The 25,301-nt window shown below is 42.3% G+C and overlaps 1 protein-coding gene across 2 annotated transcripts in view; it reads right to left on the bottom strand.

Moving 5' to 3' along the window:
* NPHP3 (nephrocystin 3) overlaps positions 1–25,301 on the bottom strand; it is a 94,949-nt gene that overhangs the window by 64,203 nt on the left and 5,445 nt on the right. For both annotated transcript variants that reach the window (XM_068236275.1, XM_068236276.1), the window contains exons 2-11: positions 23,989–24,366; positions 19,508–19,633; positions 17,430–17,580; positions 15,563–15,715; positions 14,121–14,254; positions 13,881–14,041; positions 11,341–11,491; positions 10,386–10,460; positions 10,112–10,276; positions 5,855–5,958 (exon numbers count right to left, since the gene is read on the bottom strand). In XM_068236275.1, the coding sequence (XP_068092376.1) occupies positions 5,855–5,958; positions 10,112–10,276; positions 10,386–10,460; positions 11,341–11,491; positions 13,881–14,041; positions 14,121–14,254; positions 15,563–15,715; positions 17,430–17,580; positions 19,508–19,633; positions 23,989–24,312 (1,544 nt within the window). In that variant the 5' untranslated portion in view covers positions 24,313–24,366. The remainder of the gene's footprint in view (positions 1–5,854; positions 5,959–10,111; positions 10,277–10,385; positions 10,461–11,340; positions 11,492–13,880; positions 14,042–14,120; positions 14,255–15,562; positions 15,716–17,429; positions 17,581–19,507; positions 19,634–23,988; positions 24,367–25,301) is intronic.

The raw sequence follows: 25,301 nt of genomic DNA, 5'->3' as shown, positions 1-25,301 counted from the left end.
TGAAAATAATACCAGATTACTAGATTTTCTAAATTTTCTTGATCTGGAGAGATAGGTTAGTAAGGAATGTCTGACGTCTAAACAATGGAACCCCTCCTCCCTGGACCCCGCAGGCTTAGTACAGAAGGAGGGAAGGATAATTTCTTGAGATCTATGGAACTCTGAAGACATCTTTGGCAAATAAGCCGGGTCTAACCTGAGTCTAATGCTGTCAGGACAAATAATTAGGAAAGGATTTTTAATGGAAAGAGCTTGTAAATCACCTAAGCGCCTAGCAGATGTGATTGCAATGAGAAAAGTTATTTTAAGCGTCAAAAACTTAATATCAATATCCTCAATGGGTTCAAAAGGGGTTTTCATAAGACTATTCAGGACTAGAGATAAATCCCATTGTGGAAAAATCTTTTGCTTCACCGGAGTTGACCTCTGTAAAGCTTTAAAGAAATTCCTGACCAATTCTTCCTGAGCTAAATGCCTGTCTAGAAGAATGGACAGAGCTGAACACTGAACCTTGAGAGTACTTGGCGCTAACTTCATGTCAAAGCCGTCCTGGAGAAAATGCAGAACTGAGCTAGATAGCATATGATTTTTGTTATGAGAGTCACACCATGACAAATACACTTTCCAAACTTTACGGTAAATCTTCTGCGTTACCGGCTTTCTACATTTCATAAGTGTCTCGATCACTTTTTCTGAAAGACCTTTTTGCCTAAGAATTACCCTTTCAGGATCCAGGCTGCCAGATTGAATAATTGTGGCTTGGGATGCGAGAGCGGGCACTGAATCAAAAGATCTGGACGTAATGGCAGAGGAAACTGAGGTTCCACTGACATCTTCAACATTGTTGCATACCATGGTCTTTTTGGCCATTGAGGAGCTATTAGAATTATTTTCACTTTTTCTTTTTGAAGTTTCCCTAGCACCTGAGGGAGCAGCAGAGTCGGAGGGAAGGCATAGCAAAGCTTGAACCTCCATGGCAGACTGAGTGCATCCAACCCCAGAGACCTCTGGCACCTGTGGAGAGAGAAGAAATTTGCTACTTTTGCGTTTTTTAGGGATGTGAAGAGATCTATCTCCGGGATCCCGAATCTTTCTGTTATCAGCTGAAAAACCTCTGGATGAAGTTCCCATTCTGATTGGTTCACCTCCTGACGGCTCAAGAAGTCCGCCTCCACATTGAGGATCCCTTTTATGTGGACCGCCGATAGGGATAGAACCCGAGGTTCTATCCATTCGAGAATCTCCGAGCAGAGAGACATGAGTTCGCTTGATCTCGTACCCCCCTGCTTTGAGAGCTACGCCACCGCCGTGATATTGTCTGAAAAAATCTGAACATGATTCTCTTCTATTAGGGACTGAAAAAATAGAAGAGCTCTCTGAACTGCCAGAAGTTCTCTGAAGTTGGACGACTTCCTGCTGATGGACTGGGACCAACTTCCTTGGGCATGATTGCCCAATGCTGTTGCTTCCCAGCCCCAAGAACTTGCGTCCGTAAAAATCTTTACTGGATCGTTTTGCCTCCAGAATCTCCCCTTCTCCAAGTTCTGTTGGCTCAACCACCATCTTAAACCGATTTTGACTGAGTTCGGGATTGAAATTCGTAGATCCAAGGACTCCTTGGATTTGTCCCAATTTGAAAGGAGGAGAGCCTGAAGATCTCTCCCGTGTGATTGGGCCCAAGTGACTGCTGGAATTGATGCTGAAAATAGACCCAATACTCTCATAATCTGTCTGAGAGATGATGTCTCTTGGCTGATCAAAATGTTTATCTCTGACTGTATCTTTACAATCTTTTCTGATGGCAGAAAGATCTTCCTTTCTAGCGAATTTATTCTGTAACCTAGAAAAGTAATTTCCTGGGTTGGATTTAGAAACTACTTGGTGTAATTCACAATCCAACCCACTTGACACAGTGTGTTGATTACAATATCCCTGTGGGTTTTGACTAGATCCTCTGTCTCTGCAAATATTAGAAGATCGTCCAAGTATGGGACAATCGAGATTCCCTGAAACCTTAATTCTTTCATTACCTCTGCTAGCACCTTGGTGAATACCCGCGGGGCTGACGCTATTCCAAATGAAAGTGCCTGAAATTGAAAGTGACGAATGTGAGAGGGAGCTCTGATTGCGAACCTCAACATTTTTTGATGTGCTGCAAAAATCGGAATGTGCAGATAGGCGTCTTGAAGGTCTATAGAGACAAAAAATTCCTTGCCTTGCAAAAGAGACCTCACTGAATATATACTCTCTATCCTGAATTTCTTGTAAGTCAGAAACGGATTCAGAGATTTAAGGTTTAAAATAAACCTGAACTCCCCGTTGGCTTTCTTCACTAGAAATACGTGGGAGTAGTATCCCTGGAATACCTCTTCCTGGGGAACATGAACAATCACTCTTTTCTCTAGAAGTCTTTGAATGTCCAATTCCAAACCCCTGGCCTTTGCCAGATCTTTCGGAATTGGATTCACAAATCTCCTCTGAGGGGGCTTGACAGAAAACTGAGCGATAGCCCTGCTTTATAATTTGTAAAACAAACGGATTGGGATTCAACTTCTCCCATTCTAACCGAAAATAAAGAAGTCTGCCCCCTACTGGAAGAACGTCATTTACCTGGCTTGGGGGGATCTGTCTTCCCAAGAGTGAATCCCCCTCTACCTCTCCCTTTCGGAAAGGACCATTTCCTCTGCACATTCCTATTTTTTGTTAGCTCAGAATCCTGTCTTTTAGGGACAAAAGGTCTCTTACCCTTAAAGATTTTCTTCTTATTTGGGAATTGTTTCCCCTTTTCAGCCGAACGGGAAAGCACTTCCTCTAAACCTGTGCCAAAAAGAAGGTTACCTACGAATGGAATAGCACATAATTTGTTTTTGGATGTCTGGTCCCCCTCCCAGGTTTTCAGCCACACTGCCCTTCTAGCTGAATTTACAAGTGCTGTCGTACGGGCTGACACGCGAATAAGTTCTGTAACCGCGTCGGCTAAAAAGGCTACCGCTTTAAGGACTACCGGAAGAGAGGCTGCATAATTTTTTAAATGGAACTCCTTTAGAAATTTGCTCAACCAAATTGCCCATCCATATTCTAAGATTACGGGAAATACAGGTGGCTGAAATGCCTGGGATGAAGCCAAACGCAGCAGATTCCCATGCTTTCTTAAGGAGCGAATCTACTTTTTTATCCATCACATCCTTAAGGACTCCTGCATCCTCAAAGGATAAGTCCGAATCTTTGGAATATTTGGATAGGGACACATCTAACTTAGGGCATTTAGTCCACTTATCAATCTCTGACGGTGAAAAAGGGAATTTTCTTTTTGCCGATTTTGGGATAAACAAGGGCCTCTCTGGATTTTGCCACTGGGATGTAATGATTTCCTGCAGAGTTTTATGGATAGGAAATACCCTACCCGTGGACTGACCCAGGCCTGAATAAACCTGATCCTGAGGGGTAAGCTCAGGAACTGTCTCCTTAATTTGCGCTGTAACATGCACAGCTTTAAGCAATTCAGAAGACTCATCAGGAGAAAATAAAAATCTGGAAGTTTTAACTGTTTCCTCTCCCTCTGATCCGGGCTGCTCTCCTTCCTCCTGTGACATATTCTCCTCCTCCTCTCTTTCCCCCTCCTCCTCCTCAACTCCTAAAATATCAGGAATAATGGAAGGGTGGGAGAGAGCAATATTGGAAGGGCCTGGAAGAGGATCCGCAGAAGGTGGAACAAAACTTTCCTTAAATTTATCCAAAGTTTCCTGCATGTTTTCATTTACCGACTCCATTACTCCCTTCAAAATATTAGAAGTCTTAGAAACCACTATAGCGTCAGTGCAGGCCTGACATATATTCCTAGGGGTCTCTAGGGCAATTTTTGTGTTACATAAACCACATCTTTTATATTTAGGTGGCGCAGTAACTTTGGGCTCAGTCTTTGCCTAGAAAACAAAACACATAACAAGACATCCACTGAGATCTGCCATTCTGAGGTGATATATAAAAAATAAACACATCCTCCACTGGAGGACTTACCACCCCAGACCCGGATGGCTGCACCTGGGAAGAGGATTTGGCCGCCACATCTGCCTCCCGCTGTTGTGTCGGCTGTTGCTGCGGCTGAGGCTGCGACATCCTCTCTGCTTGGCGGTGCACTCGTGGAGACGCCAGGAACACGCTGTTTCAACTTCCTGGCTCTCCGAAGTCTGCCTCCTCCTTTAGCAGCGTGACGTCTTTCCACCCTGCACGTCATTTCCGCCCACTTGGATTAGCTGTCAGACCGGATGCGCCTTGCAGAGCCGGCGTCTGACGGAGGAAAGGAAGGTATTCTGGCCACACTCCGCACGGAGGCCAAATACACGGCTGAAAATGTTTTAGAGGAGGTCCGCGGCCAGCGTTACCTCCTGTACGCCTTGCCACCGTCCTCAACCTCCTCTGGGGAAAAAAGACTCACCCTCCGGTGAGTACCAGAAAAATAACAAACGGGAGCTTGCTTTCTTTTGGTGTTTCCGTCACGGAAACACAGATGAACTGAGGATGGAGGGTGGGCGGGGGCTTTTAAACTTCTTGTTGGTGTGTTTCCACAGATCCTGGGCGGGACCGGATCTCAGGTTGTCCCGGATGACAATTAGAGAAAATTCTCTTCTTTGGATTACGCTGCCTTATGTGTACTGGAGCTTCTCCTTAAAATATGGAACTATTATATCCATATACCAGTGGTCACTGTTATTGGTGCCTTTTCCCTCTGATGTACCAGATTATGGTTTTATAGTGCTATTTTAATTATGTGATAATAAATGATTTTTTTACATAGAGAGGGGGACAAAAAGCAGATTTTTTTTGTCTTCTACACAGACACCAGTTTTTTATCATTATTTCCTTCTTATGAGAACATGAGAAAAAAAATCTAACTTTTTCCTACTGCTTTAGAAATCGGGCTTTCAAGAGGAACAAGATTTAAAAAACGGAGAACCTGTAATGTAAGGCTCTGTGTTAATGCTGCCAGGATCGGTGGGTGTCAACAGATTTGCAATCTTGTTCCTCTTTCAGCAAGGATCACTCACATGAGAGGTCTGATGGCTAAACTGCATGGTTGCATGGGGAAACAAGTGCCATTCAGTTCCCAAGTAATGCAACAGAATGGTAGCATTTCTAACCAAGTGTGTGTGAGACTGACACACAGTACAGTTACTGGATGGTTGAAGGCCACCACATACAGCATCTAGTGGCTGGCTGTCACCCACTTAGATAGACATGCAGGGGTCAGGCGCCATACCACTGCCTGTGCTGAATGCTTGAAGATCTACAGTAGCAGCTGACACGCGGTGGACTTACCACTGTCCACTAACCATGTGAAAAACACACAGAAGGAGAATTCCATTTCTTACAAAGACACTCATGTTTTTCAGCATGCTTTTCATCATTACAGAAAAATGCAATGGCAATTTTTGAAGGCCAGAGAAGTCCAAAAAATGCAACAAATTACTGCAACATTATAAATATTTAAGTCTGGCTTTACATCTATTTTTTGCATTGCAGTGGGGTTGTGACGTCTCTGCCACATCCTACCACAACGCAAAAAATTAAAACCATATGACCCTGCAGCAGGACTACCATTACCCCAAGCACCATACGTTAAGCGCGGTGTGTGGGGTATCGTGCTGTTGCCCTTGTGTCAGTACGGTTACTTCCAGCACAGTGCAAGGAACTGCAGTAAGTGTGAAAGTCTCCATAGACTTTCATTGCTTTTGCCGCAGACTAGGTTAACGCAATGCAGGAAGTGTACAAGGGGCCTAATAGTGATAAAAAAAACTAGCATGAATTTTCAACTACTGTAGATGAGAGAAATGTAAGTAAATATATCAGAACAAACCACTTTGAAAGTAGAAGAGATTTTCCTGAGCCTGGTCCTCCTGTTATGAGTAGAGGTGGAATAGGCGCTGGAGCAGTCACCAAGTCATTTAATCGATCATAATACTGAAATAAAGAAACACAAAAATACACTGGGGTAATATAGTGTAAGATAAGTTAGGGAACATACATGCCTATTTTCATGCGCATTTTTTGCACAGAAAAACTGATTTAAAATGAGAACTCATGTCAACTGATTTCAAACTCCGGGTCGGCACTTCCATTGGAGCAAAGGGGGCAATTTCTCCAGGGCCCCCGTATCTGTAGAGGCTCCCCAAGTGCCCCCTACAACCCAATAAATAGTGTGCCTGCCAGCCAGAGGTCCCCCGCTCCCCTTGCCCCCCCCCCCCCATCATCATGACAGAGGCACCTGGTCCAAGTTCCAGGAGAGGCAGCTCCATCTGTCTCGCCTGTAGTGATTCTGCTCTTCCTGCTTCTCTGTTTGAGTCCTGGGTGCCGGAGAAGCAGGAAGACAGAGTCACTACAGTGGAGACAGGTGGAGCTGCATCACCTGGAACTTGGAGGAGGTGAGTGTATGTCTCTCCTACTGCCTCCGTTAGGCTGCGCGGGGGAGCGCACAATGGGGGGGGGGGGCAGGAAGGAGCTCTGGCTGGCTGGCACACCATTTAGAGCAGTGGAAGGGGGCTGGGGAGGGAGGGGGGCACATCAGGGGGGGTGTACGTCTGAGTACTATTATAGGTAGGGTGTCAGCAGGGACCCAAAGTCCCCATTGTAGCTAGAACGGGCCCTTTTCAGACCGCGATATTTAGACAGCTGAGTTCTGTGCCAGTGAGGAATTGGATGGCCATATAACTACACCGCATCGGTGTTATAAACCTCACAGACAGCAGAGCTGGTGACCACTCTGTACAGCACATACAGGAGATGAGACAGCAAGTATCAAACAATGGTGTTTATTCAGCAAGTGCAAAAATATATACAACAGTGAATAATAATGCCACATACACACCACACAGGCTAAATACTATCAGTGACAGGACTATATACACTATATACAGATCCAAGAATGCAGTACCAAGTCGTTATCGAGGGAAAGTCAGGACAAGCACAAAATCACAAACCAGGAGAGCAATACAGTACAAAATCAGAATCCAGAGACAAGGTAAATAAACAGGCAAGGAGGTCAGACCAGGAAATCAGGAACAAGCAATGTGACCAGGAGTTCAGGCAGCTAGCAGCAAGCAGAGGCCTATAGAACTGAAGCTCTGGCAAAGTCTGTAGCTGGGTGGAGTCTTTAAATAGGCTTACTGCAGCTGACTGCATAATTGCAGAGAAAGTCCTGCTGAGGACATCTAGTGGTAAGTATTGGATATGCCAGACAGTCCAAGATGCCATCCACATGTAGGACATGGAATTGCAGGTTTCCTAACAAATCGGGCTTAGGCAGCCTCAAGAGCAGTGTAGTTTTTATGTAAGGCCGGGTCTCAAACCAGTAAATCAATGGACTAGTTCACACTTAACCACTTCCTGCAAAACTGCAGTTTTAAAACAATCTTTTTTGCAGGAGACACTATCACAATACACCCACGGGGGGTCACGCACATACACATGCGCGCGTACATAGGTGCATGTGTTTCCCCACTTTCCGCCGCCTATGGCCGGTTGGGAAGTGGTTAAATGTGTTCTTTACGCTCAGAAATAAAAAAACTGACATCCTGCAGCATAATTGTGAACATTGTGTCAGTCATTAATTTCATTAATTGCTGTTCAAAAAACGCACAAGTCTATCTGCATACTTTAGGGTTGATTATTTAACCTTGCACACCTTTATGCACGCTACACACGCTATTGGCAGCACAGCATGCATTATTACCTTTAGTCAGAGGAGCGCTCGCTATTAGCCAATAACGAGCGCTTCATTCGTCCCACCCTGGACCCCTTCGGGTTCAAAGTGATCCCTGCGCTTTGATTGGCCCAATAGGCTGCCTGTCAGTTATTTTTCTTAGTGAATCAACCCCAAACACACATGCGGCTTGATTCACTAAATCGTGACAACACATATCACGGCAGCGCTAGCGTTTTTGCGCGCATCGCCGCATCGCACCGCTCCTAGTGGAAACGGGCCCTTAATCAGGTGCTGTCAGTTATTGCTAAAAAGACAGCTGATGTGCAGCTCAGGTGAAGGAAATGTTTAACTGAAAGCTTTTTCACTGCTGCAGAACAACGACAGGACAACGTATTAGTATTTCTGCATTACACTATGTAAATCTGTATTCACATGGTACATCCAATTATCCAGCATAGGTACCTTTAATATAAATTCCCCTGCATATGATTAATTGTTGAGTCAACACATTGCTGCTCTTCACCCTTTAGTAAAACCAAGAACAACACATGGCAGCACAATATATATCTAGAAGTATTGCTTATTTTGAGATGCCGTCTCCATTAAAGGTAACTTCTGGCTGTGCGATAGTCCTACATGGCATAGACATGCAAGAGGAAGCTGCTATGCTTTCAGTGGTAGTCACATGCAGATGGACTTACCAGTAATGTTGGAAAGATCTGGGGAATTAAAGCCCCTCTAACATTAGTGTCTTATGGAACACGCCTAGTAGTGAAGCAATAAGGGGATGAAGAAGCTGCAACCTCACCGGGCCCCTGGACCTTCAGTGGAGCTGTGCTGGTAATAATCCCCTCTATATGGGTTTTGAATAGTGGTAACCAAAAACAAGCTCTTCCACTTCCACTTCTCCAATGCTGTGGATGTCCGTTCTATAAATTAATTGTTATGTATAGAGTGCTTGAGGGGGCGAGTCCAATGTAAAACTCACACTGAGGCACACACCGGGTTTCCCCTAAAGTAAGACATCCCCTAAGAATAAGCCCTAGCAGGAATTCCTAGCATGCTTGAAATATAAGACATTGCCCGAATGTAAGCCCTAGCAGCAGCCCGCACGACACCAGCAAGTCACACTCAATACAAAGCCTGGATACAGGAGAGCAGCAGTATAATTTGAGTTCTACAGTCCTGTATATGTGTCAGGCAATTTGTGTTTTTCTTGGAGCCAGCCCTCCTGATCTGTCATAAAGTGATAAGCATCAGCAGCACTTCACCGCTTCACCTTTTCCCAGGACACACAGCTTATCCTATCATAGGTCTGGGGAGCCTGACAGAGTTCTCTGCCTGGAAGAAATAGACCCTTACCTACATGATCAGCAGAATCAATTTCTTGTAAGTGAGAGCCAATATCTGCAAACCACAAGCTCTGTGCATGCTGCTTGTGTTTCAGCATGGCAGGCAGTATATACATTTTGTATAGGAAAACTACCAGTGCCCCCCCCCCCCCCCCAAAAAAAAAAAAAACATCCTCTGAAAATAAGCCCTAGCACCTTGTTTTGGAGCAAAAATTAATATAAGACAGTGTCTTACTTTCGGGGAAACATGGTAGCTTCTTAGCTATGCAACTAGAGCCTACCTATGGAAATTTTGCCTTATACATGTATTAAAATATTACTCCAAATGCCTATAATCTAGTATTGCTGATGGTTAACAAGGAACTGCACTGAAAACAACGGAATGAATAAAATTACTTATGTTTTACAATATACATTTAGAGGTTATTTAGTCAGTGTTTGCCCATTGTAAAATCTTTCCTCACCCTGACTTACATCCTGAAATTTACCACAGGTGACGACATATTTAGTCCTGTCAGGTGCAGATCTGCAGAATGTTTGCTTCTGAAAATTACAAAACCAGTGAAAACAATGCCTGGTCTCCCAGAATGCTCTGGAGAATTCCGCATAGCTAAACAGCCTAGGCTAAGTATCACTATGAAGACGCAGCTACATACCAATCTACGGCAATACTTCAATATAGGAAGAGTTTTTGATGCTGAAACCAGGAAAATTACCGTCAAAGTGGGTATCCTGAATAGCATTGTACTATATGTCACTACAGTGCCCTTTAAATGATACATAGTTCTCACAGGTCAGTCTGAAGTTTCTGTACATACAAATCAGCATTTAACTTTCCCAATTAATTTCTAATAACCTGAATCTCAATATAGTAAAATTATTTCACACTCTCCAAGCACTGCTTTAGATGTAAAGTACACTAAACTATAGCAGTCACAAAATTGAAAATAAACACAGATTACATACATATGCCTTCTTGACTAACAGGTCATTCTGTCATTGTTTAAATTCATTACATGGCCTGGATCTACATGATATCTTTGAATGGAGAAGCACTTACTTTATCAAATCCCAGCTCACATGTGGAATGAGAGGCCTGCTGGAAAGCCTCCATTTGCTCCTGCTCATCATGAACATCCCACAAAACATCTCCAAAATCATCATCTTCCTGGACTGCTGTGTCATCCTTGGAGTCTGGATGGGCAATCTCGCCACCCAGCAAATCCTGTAACAGCAACAAAAACGTGCATCTGAATGAGAGAGCACTAAAGCTCTTCTTCCATGAATGTAAAAATGAATCTGAGGATACGACAAAGGTTCAAAGTTGCAAATACCTGCTTTATAACTTGCTCTACTTGACAATAAGTTTTGTATGCTCCCTCATCAGGATCTCCATTGTGGTCAATGATCTGGAAGATACATACAATAGTTGAACCTACTGTATAAAAACATAATAACTATAAAGTAAAAACATCATTGTGCGCTGCAATACACACACAATAACCTTTGGCATTTGGTGTTATCTGTTGACAGGAACAAACTTGCCAATAACTATTTTGTGGAAACAGTTACCAAAACAACATAGTTATGGCTGGGTCTATACTACGATGGCTTCATGGCACGCACAGTGACAGCGGATGCGCTGTCACAGTCTACGGCACAAACCCCATTGTGCACGGAACTGGTGTAGTGGTCATTGCATCGGGCATGTCATAGATATTCTACAAAAATACTTCAGCACTGAAATAATCCAGTGTGTCTTTCATCACCACACCAAATAAGATAGGGTCTTACCAAACAACGATGGACCCAAATTATAAGGTCTAAAAAAGTGTTTATTTCACCCCACAGTGACATAACAACCAACAATCACTAAAAAGCTTCTTCCAATCACAAGTGCTCAGGATCCAATCTAAATACAAAACATGCCAAAGAGTAATAAAACCACTTCTAAGTGTGTACAGTACTAAAACTGTAATCACCTCTTTAAGAGTAATAAAAACAGATTAAAAGTACTCACATCTGGGCCCATATGACAGGGACCGAGATAATGTACAAGCATAAGCCAGCACCCCATCCACTGCACAAGTCTGAATGCCTTTTTTACTTTATTTACTAATGGCTGTAGGAAATAAGTCTTACTTTTTGGAACAGGTATTGATGTCTCTTCCATGCATCACAATAAGCGGACACAGTTCTATACATTTCTATAGTTTTAAGAACACTTGAAAAGCTATCAGATTGAAAACTATATACAATTTGAGCTACAGGGCTACTTCCAGTCAATACCTTGGTTTTGTTTGATATACTTGGGTCTTGTTCTAGCAGCTGCTGTATGTAGTCTGACCCGCTGGTGCTGTCCTCTGTTTTGTGATACACAATCCTAGGTTTGGCTTCGGTATTCTTCAGAAATGCTTCCTTGCAGTCTTCCCATAGTGAGCTGTATTGTACATTTCAAACCAAATGGGAATATCAAAAATAAATACTATACAGAGAGCGATATCTGTAGAGCAAATTCGTCCGAATATCAGGGTGTTTAGTGCGATAAACAGAATCCCAGAGCAGACCTGTAAATAAATCAGGAGGTAGCTCACTGCAAGTCAATGGGATAGTGGGTTGCAAAAGTATTCGGCCCCCTTGAAGTTTTCCACATTTTGTCACATTACTGCCACAAACATGAATCAATTTTATTGGAATTCCACGTGAAAGACCAATACAAAGTGGTGTACACGTGAGAAGTGGAACGAAAATCATACGTGGATTCCAAACATTTTTTACAAATCAATAACTGCAAAGTGGGGTGTGCGTAATTATTCAGTCTCCTTTGGTCTGAGTGCAGGCAGTTGCCCATAGACATTGCCTGATGAGTGCTAATGGCTAAATAGAGTGCACCTGTGTGTAATCTAATGTCAGTACAAATACAGCTGCTCTGTGACGACTTCAGAGGTTGTCTAAGAGAATAATGGGAGCAACAACACCATGAAGTCCAAAGAACACACCAGACAGGTCAGGGATAAAGTTATTGAGAAATTTAAAGCAGGCTTAGGCTACAAAAAGATTTCCAAAGCCTTGAACATCCCACGGAGCACTGTTCAAACGATCATTCAGAAATGGAAGGAGTATGGCACAACTGTAAACCTACCAAGACAAGGCCGTCCACCTAAACTCACAGGCCGAACAAGGAGAGTGCTGATCAGAAATGCAGTCAAGAGGCCCATGGTGACTCTGGATGAACTGCAGAGATCTACAGCTCAGGTGGGGGAATCTGTCTATAGGACAACTATTAGTCATGCACTGTACAAAGTTGGCCTTTATGGAAGAGTGGCAAGAAGAAAGTCATTGTTAACAGAAAAGCATAAGAAGTCCCATTTGCAGTTTGCCACAAGCCATGTGGGGGACACAGCAAACATGTGGAAGAAGGTGCTCTGGTCAGATGAGACCAAAACTGAACTTTTTGGCCAAAATGCAAAACGCTATGTCTGGCGGAAAACTAACACTGCACATCACTCTGAACACACCACCCCCACTGTCAAATATGGTGGTGGCAGTATCATGTTCTGGGGGTGCTTCTCTTCAGCAGGGACAGGGAAGCTGGTCAGAGTTGATGGGAAGATGGATGGAGCCAAATACAGGGCAAACTTGGAAGAAAACCTCTTGGAGACTGCAAAAGACTTGAGACTGGGGCGGAGGTTCACCTTCCAGCAGGACAATGACCCTAAACATAAAGCCAGGGCAACAATGGAATGGTTTAAAACAAAACATATCCATGTATTAGAATGGCCCATTCAAAGCCCAGATCTAAATCCAATCAAAAATCTGTGGCAAGATCTGAAAACTGCTGTTCACAAACGCTGTCCATCTAATCTGACTGAGCTGGAGCTGTTTTGCAAAGAAGAATGGGCAAGGATTTCAGTCTCTAGATGTGCAAAGCTGGTAGAGACATACCCTCAAAGACTGGCAGCTGTAATTGCAGCAAAAGGTGGTTCTACAAAGTATTGACTCAGGGGGCCGAATAATTACGCACACCCCTCTTTGCAGTTATTTATTTGTAAAAAATGTTTGGAATCATGTATGATTTTCGCTCCACTTCTCACATGTACACCACTTTGTATTGGTCTTTCACGTGGAATTCCAAGAAAACTTCAAGAGGGCCGAATACTTTTGCATTATATATATATATATATATATATATATATATATATATATATATATATATATATATATATATATATATATATATATATATATATATATATATATATATATACATACATACATACATACATACATACACACATATATATATATATATATATATATATATATATATATATATATATATATATATATATATATATATATATATATATATATATATATATATATATATATATATACACACACACACACACACCTTTCGTAGATACATTGGCCCTGATTCTACTTAACTGGGGTAAGATTGCCCTGTGCGCAGGCAGGGCATAATAATTTTACCAGTACTGACACAGGGGGACAGGGGGAGCGCCGCTATGGTAATGTGCGGAGTAACAAGCATTACCATAGCGCGTTATCCCGATTATGGGCGTGTCGCTAATTGGTTAATAGGTGGTGCTCCCCCAATGTTAGTATTGACAAAAATTTCTGTGTGCTGCCTATGCATGGCATTCTTACCGCAGTTTGGCGAATCAGGGCCTTTACTCAATACAAGAGTGTTAATGTCAGAAAATGGCAGGATTAAATGAAGGGAGAACTGTATTAGCAATCTAAACCCAAGATTATAGGCATAATGGTATCACAAGGGCCCAATCTTTTTGGCCATTCATATATACCTGGTGACTGAAGAACATCTGAATATTATGACGAGAGAACTCTTCTCAATCTCCCACTTTCGCACTGTAGTGAATTGGTTCTCACATTCATCAGGAAAATGAACTATTTGGAAGAAATATCCCAATGCCTCACACATCCTCTGCAGCTTTGGGGAGTATTCCTATGGGCACAAAAAAATGAGAAAGTGCTCTTTCCAGAAAGCAAGACACTGTGACACATCCTTGTAGGCAAGTTCTCACCCTAAGGAAAATTTCCACTTCGGGCTGAGTACCCTTTGTGTTCATTAAGTAACATCGTACAGTGTTGCTCCACAAGGCCTGGGAGAAGAGAGGAGTGACTTGTAGCAAGCTGGCTACAGCTGCATCCCAGTCATCTACAAAATATGACAAAAAGCAAAGTGATGCGGCTTCACAAACCAGAGTGGCTAAACTGCAAATAAAGTTATGAAAATTCCTACACTAATACACAGAGAAACGGGTTTGTTGCTTTTGAATAATGATATCCATGGGTGGTACCTTCTTCAGCATACATATTCAATGTCCATTGCATCTTACACTATAGCATTGATTGATTCTGTACCTAGGATCCATATACTTCTTGGAGTACACTGGCTCCTGTCAGGAAGTACTTCAGAGGCTGAAGGTGATGTGACAGATCTCACAACCTGGGTATCACAGTTAACTAAATAGGATGCCTTTGGATGAGTATATATCTCCCTGTCTGTTCCAGCTTCCACTGTTTATCTCTGAGTATCTCTTCTCTGGTCTCACCTCACCAAGGAACTGACCAATCACTCACCAAACAACAGAACCCGCAGTGGCAAGACATCAAATCAAGCTAGAGTGGAGGGGGGCGTGTCTAGCGCGCTAAGGAGATGGCTGCTCTTTAGCACAGCTCAGCGTGACCAACTGCCCTAGCCCTGAAAATTAAGCTGTCCCAGCACTTACATTTAGTCCTTCTGCCCCAAATCAGGTAGCAGCAAGTATCAGGTGAATGATGCAGCAATGCACCACATCTGTCAGCAGGCAGCCATCACTGGCCCTACAACTCTATTAGCAGGCACTAGATTCCTGTCTGTAAGCTCCATTGCACCCATATCTCTTGTTAGAAAGTACAAGTGGATCCAACATCTCAGATTTCTATACATTAAAGTGGACCCAAATTAAAAATACAAGATTTCAGAAATAAAAATCTATTTTGTAAATTATAATAATAAATAGCAGCATGTTTTCAGCTGCATGATGACAAATATAAAATATTTAACATTTATTGGAGGAACCCCTCCCTTCCTTTCATATTGCCGGGACAGAATCTGGCAAACTGCTGGAGTAGAAGGTGTCTGGCAAAGGAGGAATTGCTAATGGCTGCCACCTGTATAAACCTAGTAATGAAAAGAGAAGGGTGAAAAGCATGAACTGAAATGCTCATAGGCTTGAAGGAGTGTTTATTTATCTTTGTATGTGTCAGAGTGGTGCAACTAAATATTTTGATATTTTGAAAAATGTTTGGTTTGGGTCCGCTTTAATAGTATGTAGGTGAATCAGGAATAAAGTTTTTGAAAGGAAAACTTTTGTCATTTCCTCACAAGAGGGGTCTTCCAAGTAACACAGTACACAGGTTTCCAATGATCTAGTGATTCCAATTTCACACATCTTTGACAGTGTTAATAGGACCTGCTTACCTCTGTTTACATTAGCAAAAGGTCCTTCAACATCAATAGAACTATGAGCAAACTCTGGACCTCGAAATGACTGCTGAAGCTGCATCATGCTGCCCATGGAAGGCTCACTCCCCAAAGCTCCACTTGTCCAGAAGTCACATTGTGTTCCAGGAACTTCATGCAAAGGAAAATAATATTGGATTTAAGTATGAAATCTTACATTTCAGGATACACAGGATATATAAAATGTTCCCTTTCATTGTTAACATATCACATCACAAGAGATGACCAACAATACTGTTAAAGTGTAAATAGTTGAGGTGGCGCTATCAGCAATTGTATTATATACACAGTAAAATAATCCTCTCGAAAATGAGAGAAAGAAAAAAAGAGAGAGCTTTCTTCCTGCTGCTACCTCAAACCATAGGAGTACCCGTCTCCAACTAAACTTGAATAAACGTATATAATAAAATCAGAGGAGCGCTGGATATAAATCATTAAACAATCTTGGTTCATTAATAAAATGCTTTCATTACAGGTAAAAATGACCATGCATCATTCATTCATTCAGTCTACCACACACACTCACTGGGAACTCGCTGATGGCCCTCAAAAAGGAAAAAAAACTTTCAAAAAGGAGAAAAAAAAATTTAGATTTTCTAAAATGCTATAACTCAATAAAAATCCATGATAAACATCCATATTAAATAGTCTCATATACGTATAGCAGTCACAAGATGGAATTCTAGATCTTGCGCTGTTGCATATATAGTAAAGAGCGTAGTGTCCCGCCTGTTGCTACCAAATGACAGGATAACGGGCACCGTTCAAAAGTTACTCACTTTCAGCCACCGCCTCCAGTCCTCAGTAGGAGTTGGTTGGATGCTGGTAAGAACCAGTCTCCTTCGTGAGCCGCTCACCGGTTACCACAGCAATGCCCTAAGTCACTCCGGCTACTTCCTCGATCAGAGACGTCACTTCCGTGCGCCTCACTCAGCTGCTAGTACTTCCTTTTGTTCCAGCCCATTCAGGATATGGGTATTCTATTATTCTCTTCTGGTCCTGCTCGTAAATAAATACAGTTGTATGCAGCGATATTCCAATAGATCTATGGGGCACCCCAATACAGATCAAATCGACATGTTTCAACAAACACAGTTGTCTTCATCAGGATTATTGGAATTCCAATAATCCTGATGAAGACAACTGTGCTTGTTGAAACATGTCGATTTGATCTGTATTGAGGCGCCCCATAGATCTATTGGAATATTTCTGCATACAACTGTATTTATTTCCAAGCAGGACCAGCGGAGAATAGAATACCCATAGCCTGGCCAGCCATGGGCCTCCTCACCACAGTCCCGTGCCCAGAAGTTTTCTGCACATGCGCAGTATGTTAAAGTCGCTACTGCGCATGCCCAGATAGCTCCCAGACATGTGTGCAGGAGCAGGCTGCGCACCGCTCGGGGCCGCACATGCGCAGTAGCCACCAACTGGCGGCAAACGGCCAGGTTTGCGGGGGTTGCCGCTGCTTGTCAGAGGGATTAAGACCAATGTCGTGGGCACAGGATGACTCTAGAGGGCTGCAAGAAGTCCCAGGTAAGTTAAACTCTTTTTTTTTTTATTTGACTTAATGCTGGGAATACACAATGCGTTTTTACAGCAGATTTTCCGTCCGATCGATTTTCGATTTGTTTTTCCGTTTGATTCTCTTACCTTTTCTTATCTACAGTATTTCCATTCACTTCTATGATAAATCGATCAGAAGCACAATCGAAAATAAGATCGGGCATGTCGGAAATTATCTATCGAACCATCTATCTACCGAAAAAATGTATGGTGTATTCCCAGCATATGTCTACCTTTAAGTTTCTTCCGTAATTACTACCTGTTACTTCTGTGTCATTGTCATCAGAATCTGATTCGCCGGGATCAAACACCTGAATCCCCTGGGCCTGTAGTCTTTGCAGTTTGGCTTCAAGGTCTCGCTTGGCTCTTAGCAAATCCTGGATCTCCTTTTCTTTTGTTTCTCTAAAGATCTGTTTGAAATGGATGGAAAGGGAACCTTGCCAAATAAGAAAATTGATAAAGCTACTAATGACATCAATAAAGGCTTTTCAAATGTAAAAGAATCAAAGAAATGTGATACGCAATGACAATATGAATCAACATTTTATTCAGTTTCAAATCATTTTAAGAAAACAGCTTTTAAATTAATTTTATTTATAGGGAGTTTTAACATGATAATACAGCTAGACAGGAGGTTGGTACATAATAAGAAGGCTTCAGTTAGCTTTATTTTACTAAAACTGAAAAGAATGCAGATTTAAATATGCTAACAAGCAAATTGTCATGTTATTAACTTAAAAAAAAAAAAAAAAAAAAAGCCTGTGCAAAAATATAATAACTTTTCTCCAATCTTAAGAATCCTCTACATATGCACCAGGGCCAGGCCAAGGGGGATGCTGGGAAAGCACCAGCCTTTGAGCGCAGAGGGCACGTCCATGCCTCCCAAAGTGCAACCCCTTGCCTGACCATGTGCAAGCGGTGGTTTTGTGGTGCCTTTTATTATTGCGCTGCTGGAGGAGTCACAGAGGACAGAGCTGTGTGACGTAAAAGGGACCTGCTGAAGTTCCCAGCGGCGCTGACAGGTAAATTGTACACTTGCTTCCTCCTCCACACCGCTCTGAATATGAGAGGGGAAGGAGAAGAGGCTACCTGGGGGGCATATCTGGCTATCTATACTGGGGGGGGGGGGGGGGGCTACCTAATCCTGGGGGCACATCTATAAGAAACTTAAAGGTAGACTTATGCTGGGAATACACCATACATTTTTTGGCAGATAGAAGGTTGCACATCTGGCAATTTATACTGGGGGGCTACCTAATCTTGGAAGGCACATCTGAATATCTAGCTGGGGAGTGCTACCTATTCCTGGGGGGGGCACATCTGGCAATTTATACTGGGGGGCTACATAATCTTGGAAGGCACATCTGAATATCTAGCTGGGGAGTGCTACCTATTCCTGGGGGGGCACATCTGGCAATTTATACTGGGGGGCTACCTAATCCTGGGGGGCCCATCTGGCGATCTATACTGGGGGAGGGGGCTACCTAATCCTGGGGGGCCCATCTGGCGATCTATACTAGGGGTGCCTACCTAACACTGGGGAACACGTCTGGCTATCTATACAAGGGGTAGGCTACCAAATAGTGGGGGCACATCTTGTTACATATACTGAGGGGGACTAACCTGATGCTGGGGGGACATTTGGCTAGATAAACTGGGCATGGGTCTTCCTAATCGGGATAAAGTCGCTACCTATAAGGGGGCGGGCATACTTTGGATCTCCACCTCTAGTGCTGGAGAACCCCTAAATTAGCCCTAGACTGTGAAGGACATATAACTATGGTAGGGATTAGATTGTGAGTCCCTCTGAGGGACTGTTAGTGACAAGGCTCTGTAAAATGCTGCGGAAGATGTCAGCGCTATATAAATACAAAACAATAATAAAATTACAATAATAAGACGAAGTACCCTCATGTATTTTACCATATATATCAGTGGGAACATTAGAGAAAACACCTACCCTGCTCTCGGTTTCATTCTTCACTGTTCAGCTTGCTTCTTATCAGCCCTGATAAAATCCCAGACTGAGCATTCAGTCTGGCTTTGCTCAGTAATCTTTATAGCTGAGTCATTATAGCAGAGCCAGAAGAGGGCAGGCCTGGGCTTGAAAAGACATCAGAGAAGACAGACTCAGGTATAAAGATTCCTGAGCAAAACCAGACTGAATGCTCAGACTGGAATTTTATTAGGGCTGGTAAGAAGCAAGCTGAACAGTGAAGAATGAAACAGAGCAGGGTAGGGGTTTTCTCTGATGTTCCCACTGATATATATGGTAAAATACATGAGGGTGCTTCGTCTCTGGTTCCCTTTAAATCCATTTTGGAGCCAAAGACATACCTTAAATTGCCTTTTAACTTTATCTCTGTCATGCTCAAAAGTAGCAGCTCTCTCCATAGCCTGATATTTGGCTTCAACTGCACTCTCCTTTTCCCTGAGGATCTTCTGATATGTTTTCTGTAGAGCCTAAAACAGTAAATTCAACAGCTAAAGAACAAGAATGTCTGGAGGATATATTCTACATTCATAAATATCCAGATATATCACTTGTGAAGCTACTGGGTTATATGCAGTTGCTCAAGCAATGTACTGAGGCTAACAGACTCCAAATTCCAAACAAGACTTGGAAAGCAAAACCTCAAAAGTGATAAAAAAAATGTTTGCTACATGGCATTTATAAGCCTCACCTTCATTAAAGCATTCTGATGATCCTTTCATTCCTTTCTTAAAGTGAAAATAAAGCGATGAGATAAACAATTGTATATATCCTCCTACTCCTAAAAATGACTTTAAGATATCTTATAGTTTTATGTTATGTTTAAAAACAGATTTGTTTTGTATCAGCTCAATGAAACTGTTCTGCGTCTCAGAGTACTTAAATATATGAACTATTGACCTTTTTTAATCTATCCCCTGCTCTCAGAAGCCCAGTTCTCTGACAGGAAATTATTTTATGGCTGTAATTCCTTATCAGCAAGGCGCACTATAGGCCGACTAGGTCCCAACTAGAGAAAAACAGTTGCAGAAAAGTCGAATGTCAGCTACATTATTGAATATCAACTCTTTTAGGTAGATAAAGAAGAAAAGCAACACAGCATATTTATTTGTGTTCTTGACACTGTACATACCCATGTCATTTCATTGGGCAGGATTCACAAAGCTTTTTCACCTGTTTTCACCTTATCTGTGTTACTTTTTTAAGCTCCCAAAGAGCAAAAATATAATTAACGTATGAAAAGTAATATTAAAATTAAGTTCATCAGGAACAACTTACAATACTTTGAGTTACTTTTTCTTGTAAATGTGTTGAAAGGTTATTTTTATCAATTAGGTGATAAGTCATTTATGAGAAGTTTTGTGAATAGAGCCAATTGTGTCACGTGTAATTCTACTTAAAAAGAGACTCCGTAACAAAAATTGCATCCTGTTTTTTATCATCCTACAAGTTCCAAAAGCTATTCTAATGTGTTCTGGCTTACTGCAGCACTTTCTGCTATCACAGTCTCTGTAATAAATCAATGTATCTTTCCCCTGTCAGACTTGTCGGCCTGTGTCTGGAAGGCTGCCAAGTTCTTCAGTGTTGTGGTTCTGCTATAAACTCCCCCTTCCAGGCCCCTCTATGCACACTGCCTGTGTATTATTTAGATTAGGGCAGCTTCTCTCTTCTCTCTTATATTTTAAAAGCTGGATAAATCGTCCTCTGAGCTGGCTGGGCTTTCACATACTGAGGAATTACAGACAAAGGCAAAGCTGTTTGCATGAAGAAACGAGCAGCCTGAAACTTCAGTGCATGAGAACTGCAGGGGGAAAGAAACACACAAATGATCTCTTGAGATTCAAAAGGAAGGGTGTATACAGCCTGCTTGTGTATGGATGTATTTTCTATGTGTGGACATACTGTACATCAACCTACTTCCTGTTTTAGTGGCCATTTTGTTTGTTTATAAACAAACTTTTTAAAACTGTTTTTAACCACTTTTAATGCGGCGGAGAGCGGCGAAATTGTGACAGAGGGTAATAGGAGATGTCCCCTAACGCACTGGTATGTTTACTTTTGTGCGATTTTAACAATACAGATTCTCTTTAAATAGATTTTTGTTTTCAATACATATATTCCTGTAGTTAAATATTGTTTTTTTCACTTAAGATTGTAACACAAATTGAGTGCTGTCTCTAAAACAAATTAATGTAAAAAAATCTCTGAGGTGCACAGCATACAGAGACGCTCATCTCTCAACATTATATATGATAGTGTTGACTATGGATGAGCAAAAATGATTTTGTGAGAAGAAAAATCGTCATGTAATGTGTAGTAGGGTGTGGACTGTGTATGCTGGGAGTTAACTCACTTAAAGGAACACTATCAAAGAAAGAAATTTAGTGCAAACATCATTCATGAATGTAAAAACAAAGTAAATAAAGGAGTCAGCATTTATGCAGTGTTTTTTCTTTTTATATACCTGTAAGACAGACAGTGTGCCCCAAAGATACTGATAATGTCAAGGCATAGGAATAGTCCATGTTTGTAGGTAATGCCAAAGATGTAAAACAGCAGTGCAATCTATTTCCTGCATTTCCCAGCCGAATTCGATTTGTCACGTGGCCGCCACAGTAAAAGGAGTAGCTCCCACTCCTATAATGCCCAGCCAATAGGCCTTCCATGCGCACACAATGTCCCGCCACATCAGTGAAAGCCACCCGTTGAGGCCGAGGCTAAAAAGGCCAGAAGAGCTAGCACGGAGCACTTCTGCCTCAATGACAAACATCCACTGACCTGGCTGGACACAGTGTGCGCACGCAAGTACAGGATAGGAGCGAGAGAAGAGACACTCTCACTCCTCTTACATCCTAATGGCCGGGCATAATAGGAGCGGGAGCGGCGGCCAGGTGACAAATCACATTCGGCTAATGAATGCAGGGTATAGACTGCACTGCTGTTTTACATGTTTGGGGTCACCTACAAGCATGAACTATTCCTTTGCCCCATCGCCGTCAATGTCCTCAGGGCACACTGTCTTACAGGTACACAAAAGAAAAAAAAACACTGCACTAAAAAAAAATATATGCAGACTCCTTTATATACATTGGTTTTACATTCATTAACAATGTTTGCACAAAAGTGCTTTCTTTGATAGTGTTCCTTTAAGCCATCACCTCCCTTTCAATGGGCTCCATGCTGTGTTCCATCTACTTAGGCCTCGTTCACATCAATTAGTGCAGATGGCTGTGCGATTGGAACGCAACGCATACGATCACAGGCCATCTGCGCTGCGCTGCTTATCCCATTCATTACAGTGAATGGGTCAGTACTGTGATTCCCCCAAAAAATGCATGCAGCAGTGGGATAGTGCATTGCACTGCTGTGCAGCGTATATGATGGGAACGGCAGAAGTGCTGTCTACGCACTTCTACCGTTCTTGCGTGTCGCACACTATACGCACTGCCGAAATGCACACGGCAGCACATATAGTGGGAACGAGGCCTTACACTTCTGCCTTCTAAATCAGAACATCTGGTTTAGAAGGCTAAATACAGTAACAATGCAGGATAAATACAGTAACAATGCAAGCATCGACCTGAGGGGTCGCTTAGGGGGTCAGAATATTTTTCCTTGAAGGTGAGCAGGGCCTCCCCATTCCCCTCTTGAAAATGTCTAATATGAAAACTTTCTTAAAGAGACTGTAACAAATTGTTCAGCCTTATTTATTCTATCCTATAAGTTCCTATACCTGTTCTAATGTGGTTTGGATTACTGCAGCCTTTTCTAGTTGCACTGTAATATATCTAATCCAAATTCCTTTGTCAAGCTTTGTCGACCTAGGAAGCCTCTGTTGTAATGAATACAAGTTATGCACGCCCCTTCAAGCTCACTCCTGTGTGCTGTGTTTATTCTTCAGACAGCTTGTCTGCTCTCAGTCTTAATGTGTCTGTGAGGCTGAGGGAGCTGTAAACTGTGAGAAAAGCAGAGCTTCCCGGGGCTCTGTGCTGCTCAAGCATGTCAAGAATCCTGTAACCCGACTCCTTACTAATCACAGCTGGTCTTCTGCATCACATGTCTGGGCTCTGCACTTGTTTCTGAGCTCTGCTTTTCTCACAGTTTTCAGTGTCTCACAGCCTCACAGACACACTGAAAGCTGTCTGTAAATAATAAACACACCACTACAAGCAGGCTCTTCTGACGTACTTGCTGTTTAGTGGCCATCTTGATTGTTTACAAAAGCAGTTTATGAAACTGCTGGTTTATCCCCAGGATCGCAGCGGGGAGCAGCAAAAATGTCACAGAGGGGGCTAGGAGAGGACACCGAACAGGATGGTATGTTTATTTATATAGGATTTTTTCAATACAGATTCTCTTTAAAATTTGAATTGCAAGAAAAAAATGCATTTATTATGACTGTTCTGGTGCCCTGTTATCAACCTATAGCCACAACTCTACGGGAATGTGTGCTGGTTGTATGAAGGTGGTGTGGAGAGCTTCACATGTAGTTGTAAAATATAGAACATTGTATTTTTAAATGTATTCAGGGTCAGGTTTCAGGGAAAAGGACTTACTAACTGACAACTAGGTGAAGCCCTTTTTTATTGTATCTACTATATAATTCAACAGAGCTTGGGTATTTATTAAAGATATAAGGGGATAGTGTAATGGTGAGTGCAGACAGTAATATATCAATATAGGTCTTAAATCATATCTGACTAGACTCGATACAACTGAATTGGTGCAGCTTCCTCTATGAATCTGCTGTGTATGTGAGTGGCAATGAATACTGATTACTGCTTCCATTATAAAGAAATAAAATATTTACATGCACTTGACTCACCTGCAGCTCTGCTCTTAGCCGTTTATTTTCTTCATCAAGTTTAACTTCTTTCTTCTGCATGGAAGCGATCTCATTATTTTTGCTGACCCGAAAGATCTCATATTCCTTCTTGAGACGTTCATATTCAGCAGCATATTCCAGGTCCACTGATGCAGTGGATTTAAAGCTTGCCCCAATCACCCTCGGCCCGCGCCTGAAAGAACTGCGCAGAAGGCGTGCTTTAGGCTTCACCTCTACAGGAATCTCACAGGCTTCTCCCCCTCCACCGCCGTATGTATCTTCAATCACTTCTCCAGGGCTAACCATGGACGATGCGGTACCCATGGTGGTAAATGGTAATGTGCAAATAAAACTGCTATTCCTTCACTGTTACACATTCTGAGAAACAAAGCATAAGCAAAAATAATGGATTTATGATCTCTGTTTTTTTGCATCATTAGTGTCACATGACATGTTGAGAGAAACATACTGTAGGTACATATAATACAATAGTAAGTATCTTAAAGAGAACCCGAGGTGGGTTTGAAGAATATTATCTGCATACAGAGGCTGGATCTGCCTATACAGCCCAGCCTCTGTTGCTATTCCAAACCCCTCTAAAGTCCCCCTGCACTCTTCAATCCCTCATAAATCACAGCCGTGCTGCTGACAAACAGCTTGTCAGAGCTGGCTGTGTTTATCTCTATAGTGTCAGTCTGCTGCTCTCCCCGCCTCCTGCAGAACTCCAGTCCCCGCCTGCATCCCTTCCCTCCCTGCTGATTGGAGGGAAGGGACGGGGGCAGGGACCGGAGCTATGCAGGAGGCGGGGGAGCAGCTGAGACTGACACTACAGATGTAAACACAGCCTCACAGCATGACTGTGATTTATGAGGGATTGCAGAGTGCAAGGGGATCTTAGGGGGGTTTGGGATAGCAACAGAGGCTGGGCTGTATAGGCAGATCCAGCCTCTGTATTCAAATCATATTCTTTAAACACACCTCAGGTTCTCTTTAAGTCCCTTTCTATTTTCTAGTCCAGAAAGAGGAAAAAAAACAAAAAACTTATCTATGCAAAAGAGATTGCCAAACAGCTTGCCTAATTTAGTCTGGTAAATTAAAGTAAATCAAAGCTAAACAGCTAAACAGTGAGATAAGTCTTCAAAAGAGGTTTTACTGCAGAAAAGTTTAAAGGTTCACTACTTCTCTTTCAGCTTAAAGCAACTCTGCTGTTCAATATACACTGCTCAAAAAAATAAAGGGAACACAAAAATAAAACATCCTAGATCTGAATGAATGAAATACTCTTATAAATACTTTGTTCTTTACATAGTTGA

Source organism: Hyperolius riggenbachi, chromosome 5 (genome assembly GCF_040937935.1).
Source record: "Hyperolius riggenbachi isolate aHypRig1 chromosome 5, aHypRig1.pri, whole genome shotgun sequence".
NCBI lineage: Eukaryota > Metazoa > Chordata > Amphibia > Anura > Hyperoliidae > Hyperolius > Hyperolius riggenbachi.
Note: the sequence above shows the minus strand (reverse complement) of the source record. Positions and strands in the feature narration are given on the sequence as shown.